This window comes from Sceloporus undulatus, chromosome 3 (assembly GCF_019175285.1).
Source record: "Sceloporus undulatus isolate JIND9_A2432 ecotype Alabama chromosome 3, SceUnd_v1.1, whole genome shotgun sequence".
NCBI lineage: Eukaryota > Metazoa > Chordata > Lepidosauria > Squamata > Phrynosomatidae > Sceloporus > Sceloporus undulatus.
This window is the reverse complement of record NC_056524.1, coordinates 108,340,598-108,355,482: the sequence shown is the minus strand read 5'-3', so window position 1 is coordinate 108,355,482 and position 14,885 is coordinate 108,340,598. Positions and strand designations below refer to the sequence as shown.

Genomic DNA, 14,885 nt, shown 5'->3' with positions numbered 1-14,885 from the left:
TTTCTAGAAGTGTTTTTAGCTCAGGGACTGGCTTGGGGTGTTGTACCATTTTAAAGCGCTTTGGACACTTTTATCTTTTTAAAACTGTATTTTATTCTTTTAATAAGCACTCTTATTTTAACATTGTAATAATTTAATTCCATTTTAAGGTAGCCACTTTTCTGTGATTTTAGTTGTACTGTTGTTTTATTATTGTGAGCCCCTCTGAGTCCCAGTTCTGGGAAAAGAGCAGGATACAAATAAATGTAATAATAATAGATAATGATGATGTATAATAAATATAAGGTCCCCCTTATCCAGAACTTTGTCCTCCATTTCAACCTTTCTCTCCAGGAGGAATTCCAAAATGTCCTCCCTCTTGAGCATGATAAGAAGCATTCAATTACATTTATATGAGGTGTCTTCCTTTCCCCCTCCCTTTCCTCCATTTCCACCTTTCTGTCCAGGAGGAATGCCAAAGTGTCCTCTATTTGGAGGATGACCAAGAAGCATGCATTTACATTTCTATAGTCTGGTGATCAAATGTCCTCCTTCCCCCCCAGGACCTGTCCTCCATTTCAGCCTTTCTGTCCAAGAGGAATGCCAAAATGTCCTCCATCTGGAGCCTGACACTTATGCATGCATTTACATTTCTAGGAGTGTTTTTTAAAGCTCCCATCTGTCCATGTGTCCTCCATTTTCCCTGCAACGTCCTCCATGTGGTGGCACTGCTTTGTCCTCCTTTTGAGGGTCACCCTGGTTCCTGTTTTTTGCAAACCTTTGCAAGGGCTTAGCTTTGCACACTTTGGCCAGCTTTGAAAAGGAAGGGAAATCCTTATTATTCCTGGGACCCCAGAGAGGGAAGTTTTGGAAAGAGGGGGAACCCCCCCCAGGAGTGGAGGTGGAGGAATTCCCTCCCTCCTGACGTCATTTCCTGCCGCCGTGTTTACTTCCTGGTTCAACCCTCCTGGAGCAGATCCATTGCAAAGCTGCAGAGCCTGACCTGGGCTTCTCCTCCTCCTTTTGCAGGTTTATCCGGACCCCCGGACAGAGACGGAGTGCCTGAGCAACATCCGCGAGTTCCTCAGGGCTTGTGGCTCCACGCTTCGCCTGGAGGTGAGTTTGCACGTGTGAATGTGGGGGGTGGACACGTGTCAGGGAGGAATGTGCACCAAGGAATGGGGACCCCTGCCTGAATGAATGGGACTGAAGTGGCTGGTCATAATGATAGAGCCTTTGAAACACATTCTGTTCAGCTCTTGGTAGACTCCATCAGCTTTTATTTTTGAGTCCACAAATGTGTAGTTTAAATGCCTTTGTTTAAGTGTCTGTTGTTGTTGTTGTGTGTCTTAAAGTCTTATCATAAAATAATAAATAATGTCATTTTATTTATATGTAAGCATGGGAAGGATATGTTCAGAGGTTGCCCTCCTCTGAGGCTGAGAGAGTGTGACCCAGAGGGTTTCTGTGGCCGAGCAGGGATTCGAACCCTGGCCTCCAGAGTCCTGTCCTAACCACTACACCACACTGTCTCACTTATTATTATTAATATTTATCTGTATCCCGCCCTTTCCCCAGAACTGGGACAATGTTAAAAGAGCAATGCAGTTAAAGATATAAAAAAGGTGCAGTCTAGGTGCAACTCAGGTCCAAAACACACACTGCAGAAATAACCCAGTTTGAGACTGCTTTAACTTCCCTGGCTCAGTGCCAGGGAATCCTGGGGATTGTAGTATATTGTAGCATCAGAGCTCTGACAGAGAAGGCTCAATGTCTCCCAAAATGACAGTTCCCAGAATTCCCAAGGACAATTAAAGCGGTCTCAAACTGGATTATTTTTGCAGTGTGTTTTGAAGCTCAGTTAAATAAAAAAAAGGACAGCTCTCTCTGCAAACAGACAACAATCCTGAGCCATTGCAGTAGTGGTGGTAAGTTTCATAAAATGGTCAATGGGTGTGTGTGCCTTTCAGTGTGCTTTTGCTTGTACCTTCTGAGGCTGAGAGAGCGTGACTTGGCCAAGGTCCCCCAGTGGGCTTCCATGACTGAGTAGTCCTAGTCCAGCGCTGAAACCACTGCACCACACTGGCGCTCCGTTTAGATGTTTCCTTTTAAAAATCTTCTGAGTTACTTGACTTGCCTGTTGCATCAGCACAGGCTGCGTTTCTTTTATCTGAAATACTTGGGACTAGAAGTGTTATTGGATTTTGTATTTTGTTATTTTTTTGTTCTGCATTTAGAAATATTTGAATACACCTAATGAGATGTGTTGGGGATGGAACCCAAGTCTAAACCTAACATTTGTTTATATTTTGTGTTTGTTGTTGTGTGCCTTCAAGTAGTTTCCGACTTATGGTGACCCAAAGGCAAGATTTGTTCAGAGGAGGTTTGTCATTGCCTTCTCCTGAGGCTGAGAGAGTGTGACTTGCCCAAAGTCAGTTGTTGGATTTCATGGCTAAGCCAGGAATCAAACCCTACTCGCCAGAGTCATAGTCCAATACACAAACCAGTATGCCATGCTGGCTCTTTTATGTTTTATATATAACACCATTAGTCAGGGCCAACTCCAGGGCAGTTAACAGCAACAACAATACACCTTATACGCATAGCCTGAAGGTGATTTTGTACATTATATTTTAATAAGCAAAGTTTGTGTACACTGAACTATCAGAAAGCAAAGATGTCACTATCCTAGCCATTCATGATTTTTTTTTGATTTTGGAGGATTTTGGAATTTCCGATAAGGGAGACTCAGATGTTTATCACACTATGCTCTTAAAGAGCTACTATTCCAGTGTGACTCCTCTAGCAGCCTCCTGTTGCATGCTGGGATTGGCAGTTTTAAGGAGCTGAACTTCTCTGCCTGAGAATTCTAAATACCCCTCCTTAAAACTGCCAATCCCAGCATGCAACAGGAGGCAGCTAGAGGAGTCACACTGGAATAGTACCTCTTTAAGAGCTCATCTGATAAACACCTCAGTCTGTATATCTTGCAAATAGTATGCATAATTTGTATGGTACTTGTGCTCTCCATTTTTCTCTGTCCCACTCCCCATCCCAAAATAATCCCCACTGTTTAGCCAGAGATATGGGGAATCCATGAGGTATATATGTTTTATATAAGAGTTGCTGTCGAGACCTCTGGATTTTATGGGAGGGGTTATCTGGATATAGGTGAGCCTTTAGCTTCCTTGTGCCATCTCTTAATTTAAGATACCCCCTAGCTGTTGTTGGCCCTTCAGTGAAATAATACCTTGTGCTTTTCTGCTAGGTGTGTTAACAGTAGCTCCAGCAGATTGAGAGGAAAAGTTAATCCCACCTCGCATTGATTATTTTATCAAATTTACCACTGCCAGTGCAATTGCTCAGGATTGTAGTCTGTTTGCAGAGAGAGCTGCCTCCTCTTTTTTTTTACTGGATTGGATCTAGACTCAAGGGAGCCAGTGTGGTGTAGTGGTCTGGGTACTGGGGTTGGGGTTTGAATCCCCGCTCCGTCATGGAAACCCATGGGTGACCTTTAGCAAGCATCAGTCTCTCAGCCTTAGAAGAAGGCAAGAGCAAAGCCCCAGTGAACAAATTCTGCCAAAAAAACCCCATGATAGGGTCACCATAAGTCAGAAATAACTTGAAGGCATTTATTATCACCATCAATTAATTTAATTATAATTTGTTTTATTTATATACCGCTATTCCAAAGATCATAGTGGTGAACAGCAAGTAAGCTAATTAGCAAGTAAGCTAATTTGCCTCCAACAGTCTGGGTACTCATTTTAGCGACCTCGAAAGGATGCAAGCCTGAGTCGAGCTTGGGCGCTTTTGCTGGTCTTGAACTCGCAACCTTGTGGTCTTGAGTGAATGGCTGCAGTACAGGCATTTAACCACTGCGCCACCAGGCAATCTAGACTCAATCTAGACTCAAAACAGAACACTTATGATCCAGAAGTGGGAAAGAGAGTTGACACACACACACACACACACACACACACACACACATTCCCACTTTCCTATAGACTCAATTCTGGATACTCTCCAAGCTCCTTAATTTGGGAGGACAGAAGATGACTGAATGAATCTGAGGAAGTAGACCGAAATCTACAAAAGCTCATGCTGCCAACCTCTTTCATTCATTAAGTCTCAGAGGTGTTACAGGATCTCTCTACATACTGATTCTGCAGACTAACATGGCTATATCTTTGAATTCTACCACAGGAAGCTGATGTGGGTGGAAATTGCCTCCGTCTCTTGTGCTGGTGGTTTCATCCCCCATTGACTTCATCCCTGTTTGGATTCAAGTGAATGATAATTAGACTTCTTCCAATTTTAAACTGAATATTTAAAAAAATATAAAAATGAAAAAAGTTATATAAAATGTCCCTTAAAAATCATTGTAACCAATCTTATTATCCAAAGCGTACTTGTTGGAATCTGTGCCCATAGTTTCTTAATCTTAAGTGTTTCTTAAAGCTGAATTCATAGCTCTTCGTTAAACAGGTGGTAGCCTTGTTTGCATGTAACAGGAAATTGCAGTACTGGTGAAACTTGGCTTACATTGAACAGTTGTAAACTCTTGTATGTAGACCATTTGTATCCATAACTAAACTTAGCATAAATAGAAAGATAGCATGTCATCCATGGCTAAACTCTGGGCTTGTTGTATTCCTTGTAAACCAGGATTACAAACCAGAATTTGTGCTTGGTTTATAAATTCTGACTTACTTGGGAACCGTTACCTAAAAGTCCTGATGTGATAACACAATAAACACATTTTAAATTAGTTAACTTCATCAGATGGTGAGAGCAGCCACGCAGAAGCAAACTGGCTAACATGATGCAGTCCTCTGTCCAATGCATGTTTACTGTAATCATGTGGACTATAATTCATAAGTTCATAAAATTGTATCCAACCACCTGCCAGTGTATGAACCCACAGTTAAAACATCCCTGACAGATGACCATGTGGCGGACAGTTCATTATTTTTCTAGGGAGTCTGTTTCTCTGCAAGTCACAAGATTAATCCACAGAATTGTAAATGAGTGTTCACAGCTTTGTAGCATTACAGAGCAATTCTACCAAGGCCTTTCTATGTGCTTGGGAGGATTCATAATGAAGCTAGTGGCCCTTACTTTGCTCTACTTGGTCACACCCTTGTGAGTTGTGAGTGACTTTTCCCAGCTTACCTGTACAACAGGAAAGGTAAATTGTGCTGGCTTCAAGGCTAGTGTTGTTCTTGGCTTTTTGTGGACACGTGTGGGAAATGAAAAGGTTTGGATCCTATGGCCAGAATCCTGTTGGCATGCTCTGCAAGCAGTTGCATTTTTTCTATGGCTGCATGATGGGGGAAAAAAAGGCAGATAAAAATATGTTAGCTCTGATCAGCCTATTTATTTAACACCTTACTTTTGTCATGGTTGCTGAACCTGCTGCTTTTTCCCTCTGGTCACCACTATCTGAACTGCAGACCTAGGACTTGCAAAGAACACCTAATTTGGGATCATACTTTTCATGGTACATCTCTGCCTACAGAACTTTTTGCAAGCCTTCTGGAACATCTTGGGTCGAAATACCCTATAGCTGGTGGAGCAGCATTTCTGTCTCATCCAAGACTTCTCAGCTGGCCTTTGGTTAGCTTTAGGATTGCTCTGTTTGACTACTTTCTATTTACATATTTTCTGTCTCATATGGACAGATGACATCACCCTTACTGTTAGACTGTACTCTAATGCATCTCAGTCATGTGAATTTTGCCAACATGGACATGGGTATGTTTTAATATTCAATGCCTAATGCTGATGTTGCTAAAAAACCTTCCAACTAGACAAAGGAGGAGGAAGAATGGCTGGGCAGGTGCAATCAGTCTTTTCAAAGAAGCCTTACTGCAGAGACTTGGTTGACTGGTGTCTGCCTGTAGTAATGAAACTTAAAATAGGACAAATATTTTCCATGTATATAGTTCTTTTACAAAAACCATGCATTTCCCCCCTTTCTTTTGGCAATGACACTACATTGCTGATTCATAGGCAGTGGCTCATGATGAACTCCTTTGACTCCCCTCCACCCTTAACAGATGCTTGATATAATATTTTGCCTTGAGCTTTCTAAGTTTCCCTAGGGTTCATGACTCTTTAATGCTAGAAATTGCTAATTTTGATTTCTAGCAAATTCCCTAGAAATTTTTATGAAAGAGTAATTAATTAAAACATAGTAGCCTCGTATTGATTTCTTATACCATAGCTGGGGAATGTGTGACCTTCCAAAAATTACTAAGTATTCCCAATTATCAAGTATTCCAATTGGCTAGAAAAGATTGGAAAGATGGAAATTAGAGTAGAATGATATCTGGAGGTTTGGCCCTGAATTATACCTACCATGCTTCTACTTGTGAATCCTTCATAGAATTATAGGTTCTTTTCAACTTGTTGAAACAGGCTTATTAACAACAGTAGAAATGTGAGACAATTCAACTTCTGACATTGTTTGCTCAAGGCTGAGGTCCCACCCATGGTTATCTTTAGGGGAAAGATCCAGATTACACACACACACAGATATACACATATACATAATGATTTTAATTCTGTTGAATATGGTGATGGTAATGCTGTCCTATCTGGGAAATAATTGTGTTTAGTGCGAAACTGCTGATTCCAGGCATAAGTAATACGTAGTTTACTCTGTTGAGAGGGTATTGCTATTTGAAGACATATTTTAGCTTGTTTGCCATCTTATCGGCACTTGTGTTTCTGTCAAGATAAATAACTTAAAAATGGTTAGCAAATAAATAAATAAATAAATTTAAAAATTGTTTGAGCATTATATATAAAATGCGGACCAAGCTCTTCCAGTGTTGTAAGAAAGTCAAAAAGTGTTAAGAATGTGTTATTTTTCCCTGGAGTGTGTAGGTTAGAGAAACAGTGCTGTAATTTTTTAGTGTTTGAGAAATATGATTTAGTCCCATGCATATTCCATTTTTTAGTTGATTAATTTTGTTTTAGCTGTTTAGTTTCTTAGACTTAAATATACAGTATGTTAGTAGAATAGTGGATTGTTGTTGTTGTTTGCCTTCATGTCATTTCTGACTTTTAGCGACCCTAAGGTGGGCCAGTCACAGGGTTTTTTTCTTGACAAGATTTGTTTAGAAGGGATTTGCCTTTGTCTTCTTTTTAGGTTGAGAAAGTATGACTTTCTCAAAGTTGCCCAATGGGTTTCCATGGTTGAAAGGGGATTTGAATCCCAGTTTACAGAATCATAGTCTGACACTCACACCACAAAATCATGCTGGTCCTTAGAATAGTGGATAAGTTAAGATAATGATAAATAGAGAAAAGATACCAGTGTCCTATTATATTTAAATTGCAATTTCATATCAGTTCACACTCCATATGATATTATTGACTGCTTTGATTCAAGTACCACTCTATTTAAATATTCTGACCTTATTGCTTCACCTTAAGATAGTTGACTATTAATTTGGAAGTTTAAATAGAATATCTCAAAAGAGCTAGCATGGTGTAGTGGCTTGAGTGTTGGACAGCGACTCTGGAGACACGACTCCTGGCTCAGCTGTGTAACCTTGGGCAAGTCACACTCTCTCAGCCTTAGAGGATGGCAATGGCAACCCCCCTTCAAAGAAACATGTCAAGAAAACCCTGTAATAGGGTCGCCTTAGGGTCACCATAAGTCAGAAATGACTTAAAGACACACAACAACAATAAAAACCATGTAACTACACAGATTCGTTTAGATTGTACGCCATTGGCAGCTTTTGTATTTTTATGAATTTGATTATTTGAATGTAAAGCACTGTGTACATTTACAGCACTATAGAAATAAACTAATAATAATAATAATAATAATAATAATAATTGGCCATATCATCAGTGGAGTCTTGTGGTCCAGCTCTTGAGGGGTTGTATTGCATTGGAGGGGAGATGGCAGGCTTGTTTGTTAAAATGCTGACCATTAAATTAATGAATGTGTGTGCATGAGGAATGTCTATAGTTAGAATTCTCCCTTATATCGTAGTTCTCAGTGTACAATGAGACTTTTTAAAAATTTGAGTAAAGCCATTTTATTAGACAAGCAACAGCGAGTGCGGTTCTGTTACTTACATATCATTCCTCTGAATTTGTTGACTAGCAGCCTGACAGTGCCCATTGATAATGGATAAGCTGTAGGGACTTCTGACCAAATCTACATTGGCTAGGGCTGAGCTATACTGTACTTTTCAAGAGAAGAGAATGGTGTGTTTATTCTGAAACTCTTTACTAAAATTGCCAGTTCTAGTGTCTAGAAACCCTTGTAAAATATATACAGTACTTTCAAATTTGAATTTGTGTATGTTTAAAATAGGAATGGTTGCTTCTTTGTACAATATCCATGCTCAGGTTATTATTCCACTCCTTCTCTCACCACCTTGTTATGTAGGTCATGTCACATAGGTAGTTGAAGATCTTGTAATGATTTCTTTCTTCAGAGTGATTGCACATGAACCTGTCTTTCTCTGTAAAGATACAAAGATGTCATTGTGGTGGAGCACTTTGCACTTCTCCCTGTTCCCCATGTGTGTTGCTTTTGAAATCATTTTACATGACATGGGTGTGTGAGTGTCATGTATACTGAATGTGTAGGGCCCATCATAACATTTGAAAATAATAGACACTTGTTTCTGTCCACTCCACCCTTCTGCACTTTTATAGTGCATTGGCAGCATTTGGCAAACTAGTACATCCGTGACATATTAAGGAGGAAAGCATGAGAGCAAAAGCTGTTTTATCCAGCTACAAGGAAAAATATAGATTTCTTGAACCTTTCTAGCTTCATGCTCCATTGGATACTACAGCTTCCTTTGGTACTGTGCTTCTCACTGTCCTATTAATTTCCATTCCTTCCTCTGCATTTTGCTGCACCATGACCCTACTGTAATACCAATTAAAAATAAGGATTCTGTGTACAGTGGGGGTGGCAGTCTGCAGCATATTAAGTGTACAGAAGTCTACTCATTTGTAAGTAAATTAAACAAACTTCTTTCATGGTCTGAGTTGTAGGAAAAGGGAAGAGAAGATAGCTTGCTTGGACTTCTTAGATAGTTTCCTGGGAAAAATAGGTTTTGGGGCAGAAGATATGTGCCATGAAGCTAAACAAAGCTGTCTTCTTCATACTGTAACATACAGTACTTACATTTTTTTAAGGAACAGAAAAGAACACTCTTTCATTTTTCATTCTTTAAAATAATCTGATCTTTGATATAAAGTAGTGATTCTCAAACTTTTCACCTTTGTGACCCCCTTTACATCTACAGTGCGCTCGCGTTATACGCGGCTTTGAGCTTATGTGCAAAACTGCGTGGGAGCGCGCGGGGCGCAAGGGGTGGCATATCCCATTTGAATGAACGGGGCGTGTGCCCGTGGCATATATGCACCACCGCATGCACGAACCCCATTCACTTGAATGGGACTTGAGCATGCGCGGTATTTGGCTTACGTGGGGTGTGTGTCTGGAACGGATCCCCAGCAAAAACCAAGGGCGCACTATACAAGCAGATGTCATACCCACCCTGACAACATAGTAGATGAATAAAAATATTTTGTTTAGTGTGTGCATTTTTGTTTGCACATTCATGTATATTCATTATTTAAAATTTTATAAGTAAATAACATTGTTCAAATTAGAACAGTTTTTAGTTAAATAAATTAAGTACTGGACACATGTATAAGTTTTACACATATGGTCTCACACACAGCCACAGCTCCAAGTGCCCTCCTTGCCTTTCTCTTCCCCTCCAGGACAGAAAGAGTTTGGGGAGATGTGGAGGAAGGATCAGACCCCTGTGAGCAATTCTTATGCCCTTCTGGGGCCCACTGCAATAAAGCATTTAAGCTCAGTCTATTTATATTTGTATTTATTTAGTAATATTATAGTATAGCACTGCAAAGGAGGCTTCAGGAGAGTGGGAAAGAGAAAAATGTCGTTCCTTATGGAAAAGAGAGGAGGAAGCCTTGAGATGCGTGCTGTGTATTTATTGAATCCAATGTATCTTAAATATAAATACTTCAGGGACACTCTGCTGAAATTGCCTCTATCTTTCCGTGAGCACATATGTCACATGTAGGTCAAAGAGCCCTGAAAACAGGTCAAGGTACATAGTGCCAAAAGCCAGCCAACAGAATTTTGCCATAGAAATCAGAAAAATCCACAATCATATCCTATTTTTCATGAGGGAGCTGTGCCACTTTGCCAGAAGGTAAGGCTTGCCCCGTTTCAGTAGGAACATAGCTCTCAGTATGGTAAACCAATTCTGTAGCTGGTCTGCACTTTGGTGTGCTACCTGCCTGGTGTTTGTTGGAATCACAAAGTCGGAGTCGATCCTAATAGTCCATTTTATGAAAATAGAGTTGTCAACACTGTAAGTGTCTCTCCAGAATCTTGGACAACGGCTTTTCTTAGTCCTGCTCCTGAGGGGCAGCAGATTTTCCTGGTCACATACAACTTTTGTTTTTTTAGAGCTTGAAAAAGTTTTTTTTTTTAAAAAAAATATCTCTCTCAAAATCCTGGTATTTACTCCAGAAATATACTTCTGGTATTTACTCTCTGCATAGTCTTTATGCATTAGTACTAATATATTGAGGTATCTTATGTTACCACTAAAGTTATTATAACTTAGTTGTAATGAATAATATATTTTTGTGTAAGAAAATTGTGAGAGGTACATTTGTTTCCATCTTTGTGAAGCAGTTAATTTTAATCTATTGTATACTTTCACTGTTATACGTTTTAAAAAATTCACATGACATGAAATCACATCCGTAAAACACACAAAAATATACATATTCCTCTCTCCCCACCCTGTATTTTTCATCCTATTGTTTGGCTTCCTGTGGACTAATGCAGGCAAGGTACAATATATAGATGGTGATGATTTGCTCATCTGGATGAACCAATCAGTTTGCTCCCAGTATCCCAGATAGTCTCAGTCTGGCAGGAAACATCAGACTTTTCGCATCCTGTTTTTCTTGACTTCTTTTAACGGACTGGCTTGGTGGGCTATTTTTCCCCCCAGTGAGAATCCACAATGAAGGTGAGCATAAATATTAATTTTTATCTGCTTTTTACAGATTATTTTGTTTTCTGAACATTGTTCTTTATTCTGCAAATTTAGTATGTTAAAAGTAATAGGCTAAAGGTTGTTGATATTTGAGTGTTGATATTGAGTGCTCCTGTAAACAAGGGGGAAGAAAAGCTTTGCTTTAGCGGTGGTGAAATTTCATGCATTTACTTTGTCTAAGAGTTTTTGAAAATATAAGTGCTTGAGAATTGTGTGTTTGTGTATGAACCTTACTGAAAAGGAGAAGATGTTAAGTTCTGGTCATTGAATATGCACATTCATGAAATATGGTTGCCTGTTTCTGTTTTTCTATCTGTTTGTGTCAGATATGGAGAATTGTGTGTTGTTCCCACCACTGATGGCATGAATACAGGAACTGTTTTTGGTACATTATAGTTAAGAGAAAAAGTTCTGCATCTCCACACACACATTCTCTTTCTTATATACTAAAGTGTGTATAACAGCTTGCGGACTGGTGGAGAATCTTCTGTATGTGTGCTCTGAGCACAAGCAATGCTTGAGACTTTTATGGAGGTCTTTGCTCTGCAATCTTTTTTTGTTTTTAAAGAGGAAGGGAGAGAGTGAAGGCAATAACACTTCATGGACCTCGTTCTGAAATAGCTGTGGGATATGCAGATATTCCTTTTTGGATGACTTTAGTGAAGTGGCAGGTCTTAAATACTTCGTTCAAAGTCAGAAAGTTGCCTCCAGGATAAATCATACCTGGAATAAATTTATTGAAATAAAATAGTCCTAAATTATTCCCCTCATTTTCATTTTTTATTGTATTCTGCAAATTATTAACTATATAAACATAACAGAATTAAACAAACAATTTAACAGGTGGTATGAAATCATATGTAACGTTCATTGGCGAGGACTGAGCAAAGGATATTTGTTATAGTGAATAGTCCAGTTTAAAAGAGAATGTAACAGTGTTGGCTGGTTTAAACCTTTGTTTCAACTAAAAGATTTTCTTTAAAAGCACCCCTTATTTAAAACTGATTATTCATATAGATTTTTGAAACGCTAGCTATTATTACTATTTCCCAACCCTCTTACTTGAAAAATAATGAATTTAAACATTTTAACTTTAAATTTATTGACAGTTATTCATTGTTAGATCAATTTGTTGTTGATGACTGCCTTCAACTCATGGAGATCCTGTGGATGAAACATCTCCAATATTCCTTATCCTCCACTGCTCTGTTCAGGTCCTACAAACTCAGACCTGTGTCCTCTCTGAAAGAGTCCATCCATCTGATGTGTGGTTTTTGTCTCTTTCTGCCACCCTCTACCTTCCCTAGCATTGTTGTCTTTTCTAATGAGTCCTGTCTTCTCATGTTATGGCCAAAGTATGACAGCCTCAGTTTGGTTATTTGGGCTTCCAGGGAGATTATGGGCTTAATTTGTTAAAGGACCCATTTGTTTGTCTTTTTGGTTGTCATAATATTCTCAAGCACTCTTCTCCAGCACCACATTTTGAATGAATTGTTTTTCTTGTTATCCCCTTTTTTTCCCTGTCCAGCTTCCATATCTTTATATGGTGATGGGGAATATAGTGGCCTGGACAATTTTAACTCTAGTGCTGAGTTGTATATCTTTACTTTTTAGGATCTTTTTCATAGTTGCCCTCCCCATTTCCAGTCTTATTCTTGGCTGCAGTCACCATTCTGCTCAATGTTTGATCCTGTGTATGAGAACTCTTTAATTTAATTTCCTCATTGTCTAAGCTGAATCTGTTTAGTTTCTCTGTGGTCATTATTTTTATTTTCTTTGTTCAGCATTAAGCCCTTGCACTTTCTTCCTTACCTCTCTCAGTAACTGTTTCAAGTACTGTATATGATGTTTTTTGGTAGTCATATGGTGTCATGCATATACAGTGGGGCCTCCGCATACGCGGCCTTTTTATAAGCGGCTTTGAGCGTATGCGCTCAAGCCGCTGGGCGCGCGCGGGGGTGGAAGGGGCGGCGCATCCCATTCAGTTGAAGGGGCGCATGTGCCTGTTGCGCCGCGTGCGCGCCCGTTGCACCCCACGCACCTCCACGTCGCCGTGCACGAGCCCCATTGTGTACAATGGGGCTCGAGCATAGGCGGAAATCGCCATACGCGGCGGGATCCGGGACGGATCCCCCGCGTATGGCGAGGTTCCACTGTATATATAAATTGTTAAAGTTCTTTCCTCCTAACTTCACTCCTCCTTCTGAGTCTAAACCTGCTTTCCTTATTAAATTTTCTGCATACAAATTCAACATATAGGGCAGTGATGGTGAACCTTTTGGAGACTGAGTGCCCAAACTCAGAGGTGTTCTCGCACAGGGTTACCTGGTGCCAGGATAGGTGGGATTTCCCGGGGGGAAATGGGACTTCCGAGGGCTAGACTTCTGGGGGGGCTTCCACCTTCAAGGGGCTTGCAGAATGCAGCCTTGCCTGACCTGTTTGCTGATTGAGAACCATTCTGTTTTTATGAATTCTGTTCAAGCAGTAGCCTCTTGTCCTAAGTACAGATTTCTTGTCAGGACTGTCAAATGTAGTGGCACTCCCTTGTTTTTAAGAGTATTCCATAGCTTTTTGTGATCTATGCAGACAAATGCTTTGTTGTAGTCTATAAAGCACAAACAGATTTTCTTTTGGGATTTCTTAATGCAATCCGTTAGCCATCGTATATTTGCATCCACATGACGCAAACTGTAATTGTCCTGATCCTGCCATCATGCTGTGTGCCCAACTGCATGGCAGGCTTTTTCTGGCTCCTTTTTGCGCCATGGAAATGCTAGATCGGAGCCGCGGCATGTAGTTGCCACAGCCCTGACCCGGCGCTGAAAGGTCTGTTCAGCCCCCTGGTACTCTAAATAGGACTAAGTAATGCTATACCTCCCCCCTCCTTCCATCCAGTTCATAGTTTTATTGTATTATGATTACATAGTACTTTTTCATTTCTCAGCTAAGCCCTCATTTAGTCCTGTTGTTGTGTGCCTTCAAGTCATTTCTAATTTATGGCGACACTAAGGTGAATCTACCATGGGATTTTGTGAGGTTGTGTGTGTGTGACTTGTCCAAGGTCATCCAGTGGGTTTCTGTGGCTGAGCAGGTATTTGAACTTTAGTCTCTAGAGTTGCAGTCCAACACTTGAACACCTACGTCATGCTGTCTCCTAGTCCTGATGAGATCCATGGAAATTAATTGGTAAATTATGACTAGTGAGTGTCATTTGTCTCAGTGAATTTGACTTAGCCCTCTTTTATTCATGCACATTTAATGAAAGTGAAGACTGTGAGGCTTTGGCTTGCATTTATGCAAAACTTTAGTGAGGCCCATTTTGTTTTTTAAATTTTATTTCTTGATGAATAAACATTCTACCTAATTCTTGGTAATTTAATATTTTGTCATATTGTGACATAAGCATTCTTTATTTTCAAATCAAAACAAATGATATTAAATACTATTTTTACCGTCTTTAGATTTTATTTGAGCTTTACATGTTGCATCAGCACATTTGTAAATCCAAGGTATGGTCCAGTTGCAATATAATCAAGAATAGTTCAATTTATGGTGCTAGTCACACGATGTCCTTAAATAATTATTTTCGATGGTGTCTGTAATCTTGCTGACTCCACACTAAAGAACCTTCTAGCTCTTTGTTTAAAGCAGAGGGCATTTTCTTTCTTGTTTTGGGAAATTATTTTTGATGTGCATGAACACAGAGTTTCCTTCTGGATTCCATGGAAGAAGAGCGGTCATCACTTTCCTTCCAGTGTTGATGGGACAGAGGAGGCAGAGGGTGAAGGGAGACAGACCATCTTTGATGTG

The 14,885-nt window shown here is 39.9% G+C and overlaps 1 protein-coding gene across 7 annotated transcripts in view; it reads left to right on the top strand.

Moving 5' to 3' along the window:
* ARHGEF7 (Rho guanine nucleotide exchange factor 7) overlaps nt 1-14,885 on the top strand; it is a 119,747-nt gene that overhangs the window by 22,162 nt on the left and 82,700 nt on the right. For all 7 annotated transcript variants that reach the window (XM_042456562.1, XM_042456560.1, XM_042456561.1 and 4 more), the window contains exon 2: nt 1,009-1,095. In XM_042456562.1, the coding sequence (XP_042312496.1) occupies nt 1,009-1,095 (87 nt within the window). The remainder of the gene's footprint in view (nt 1-1,008; nt 1,096-14,885) is intronic.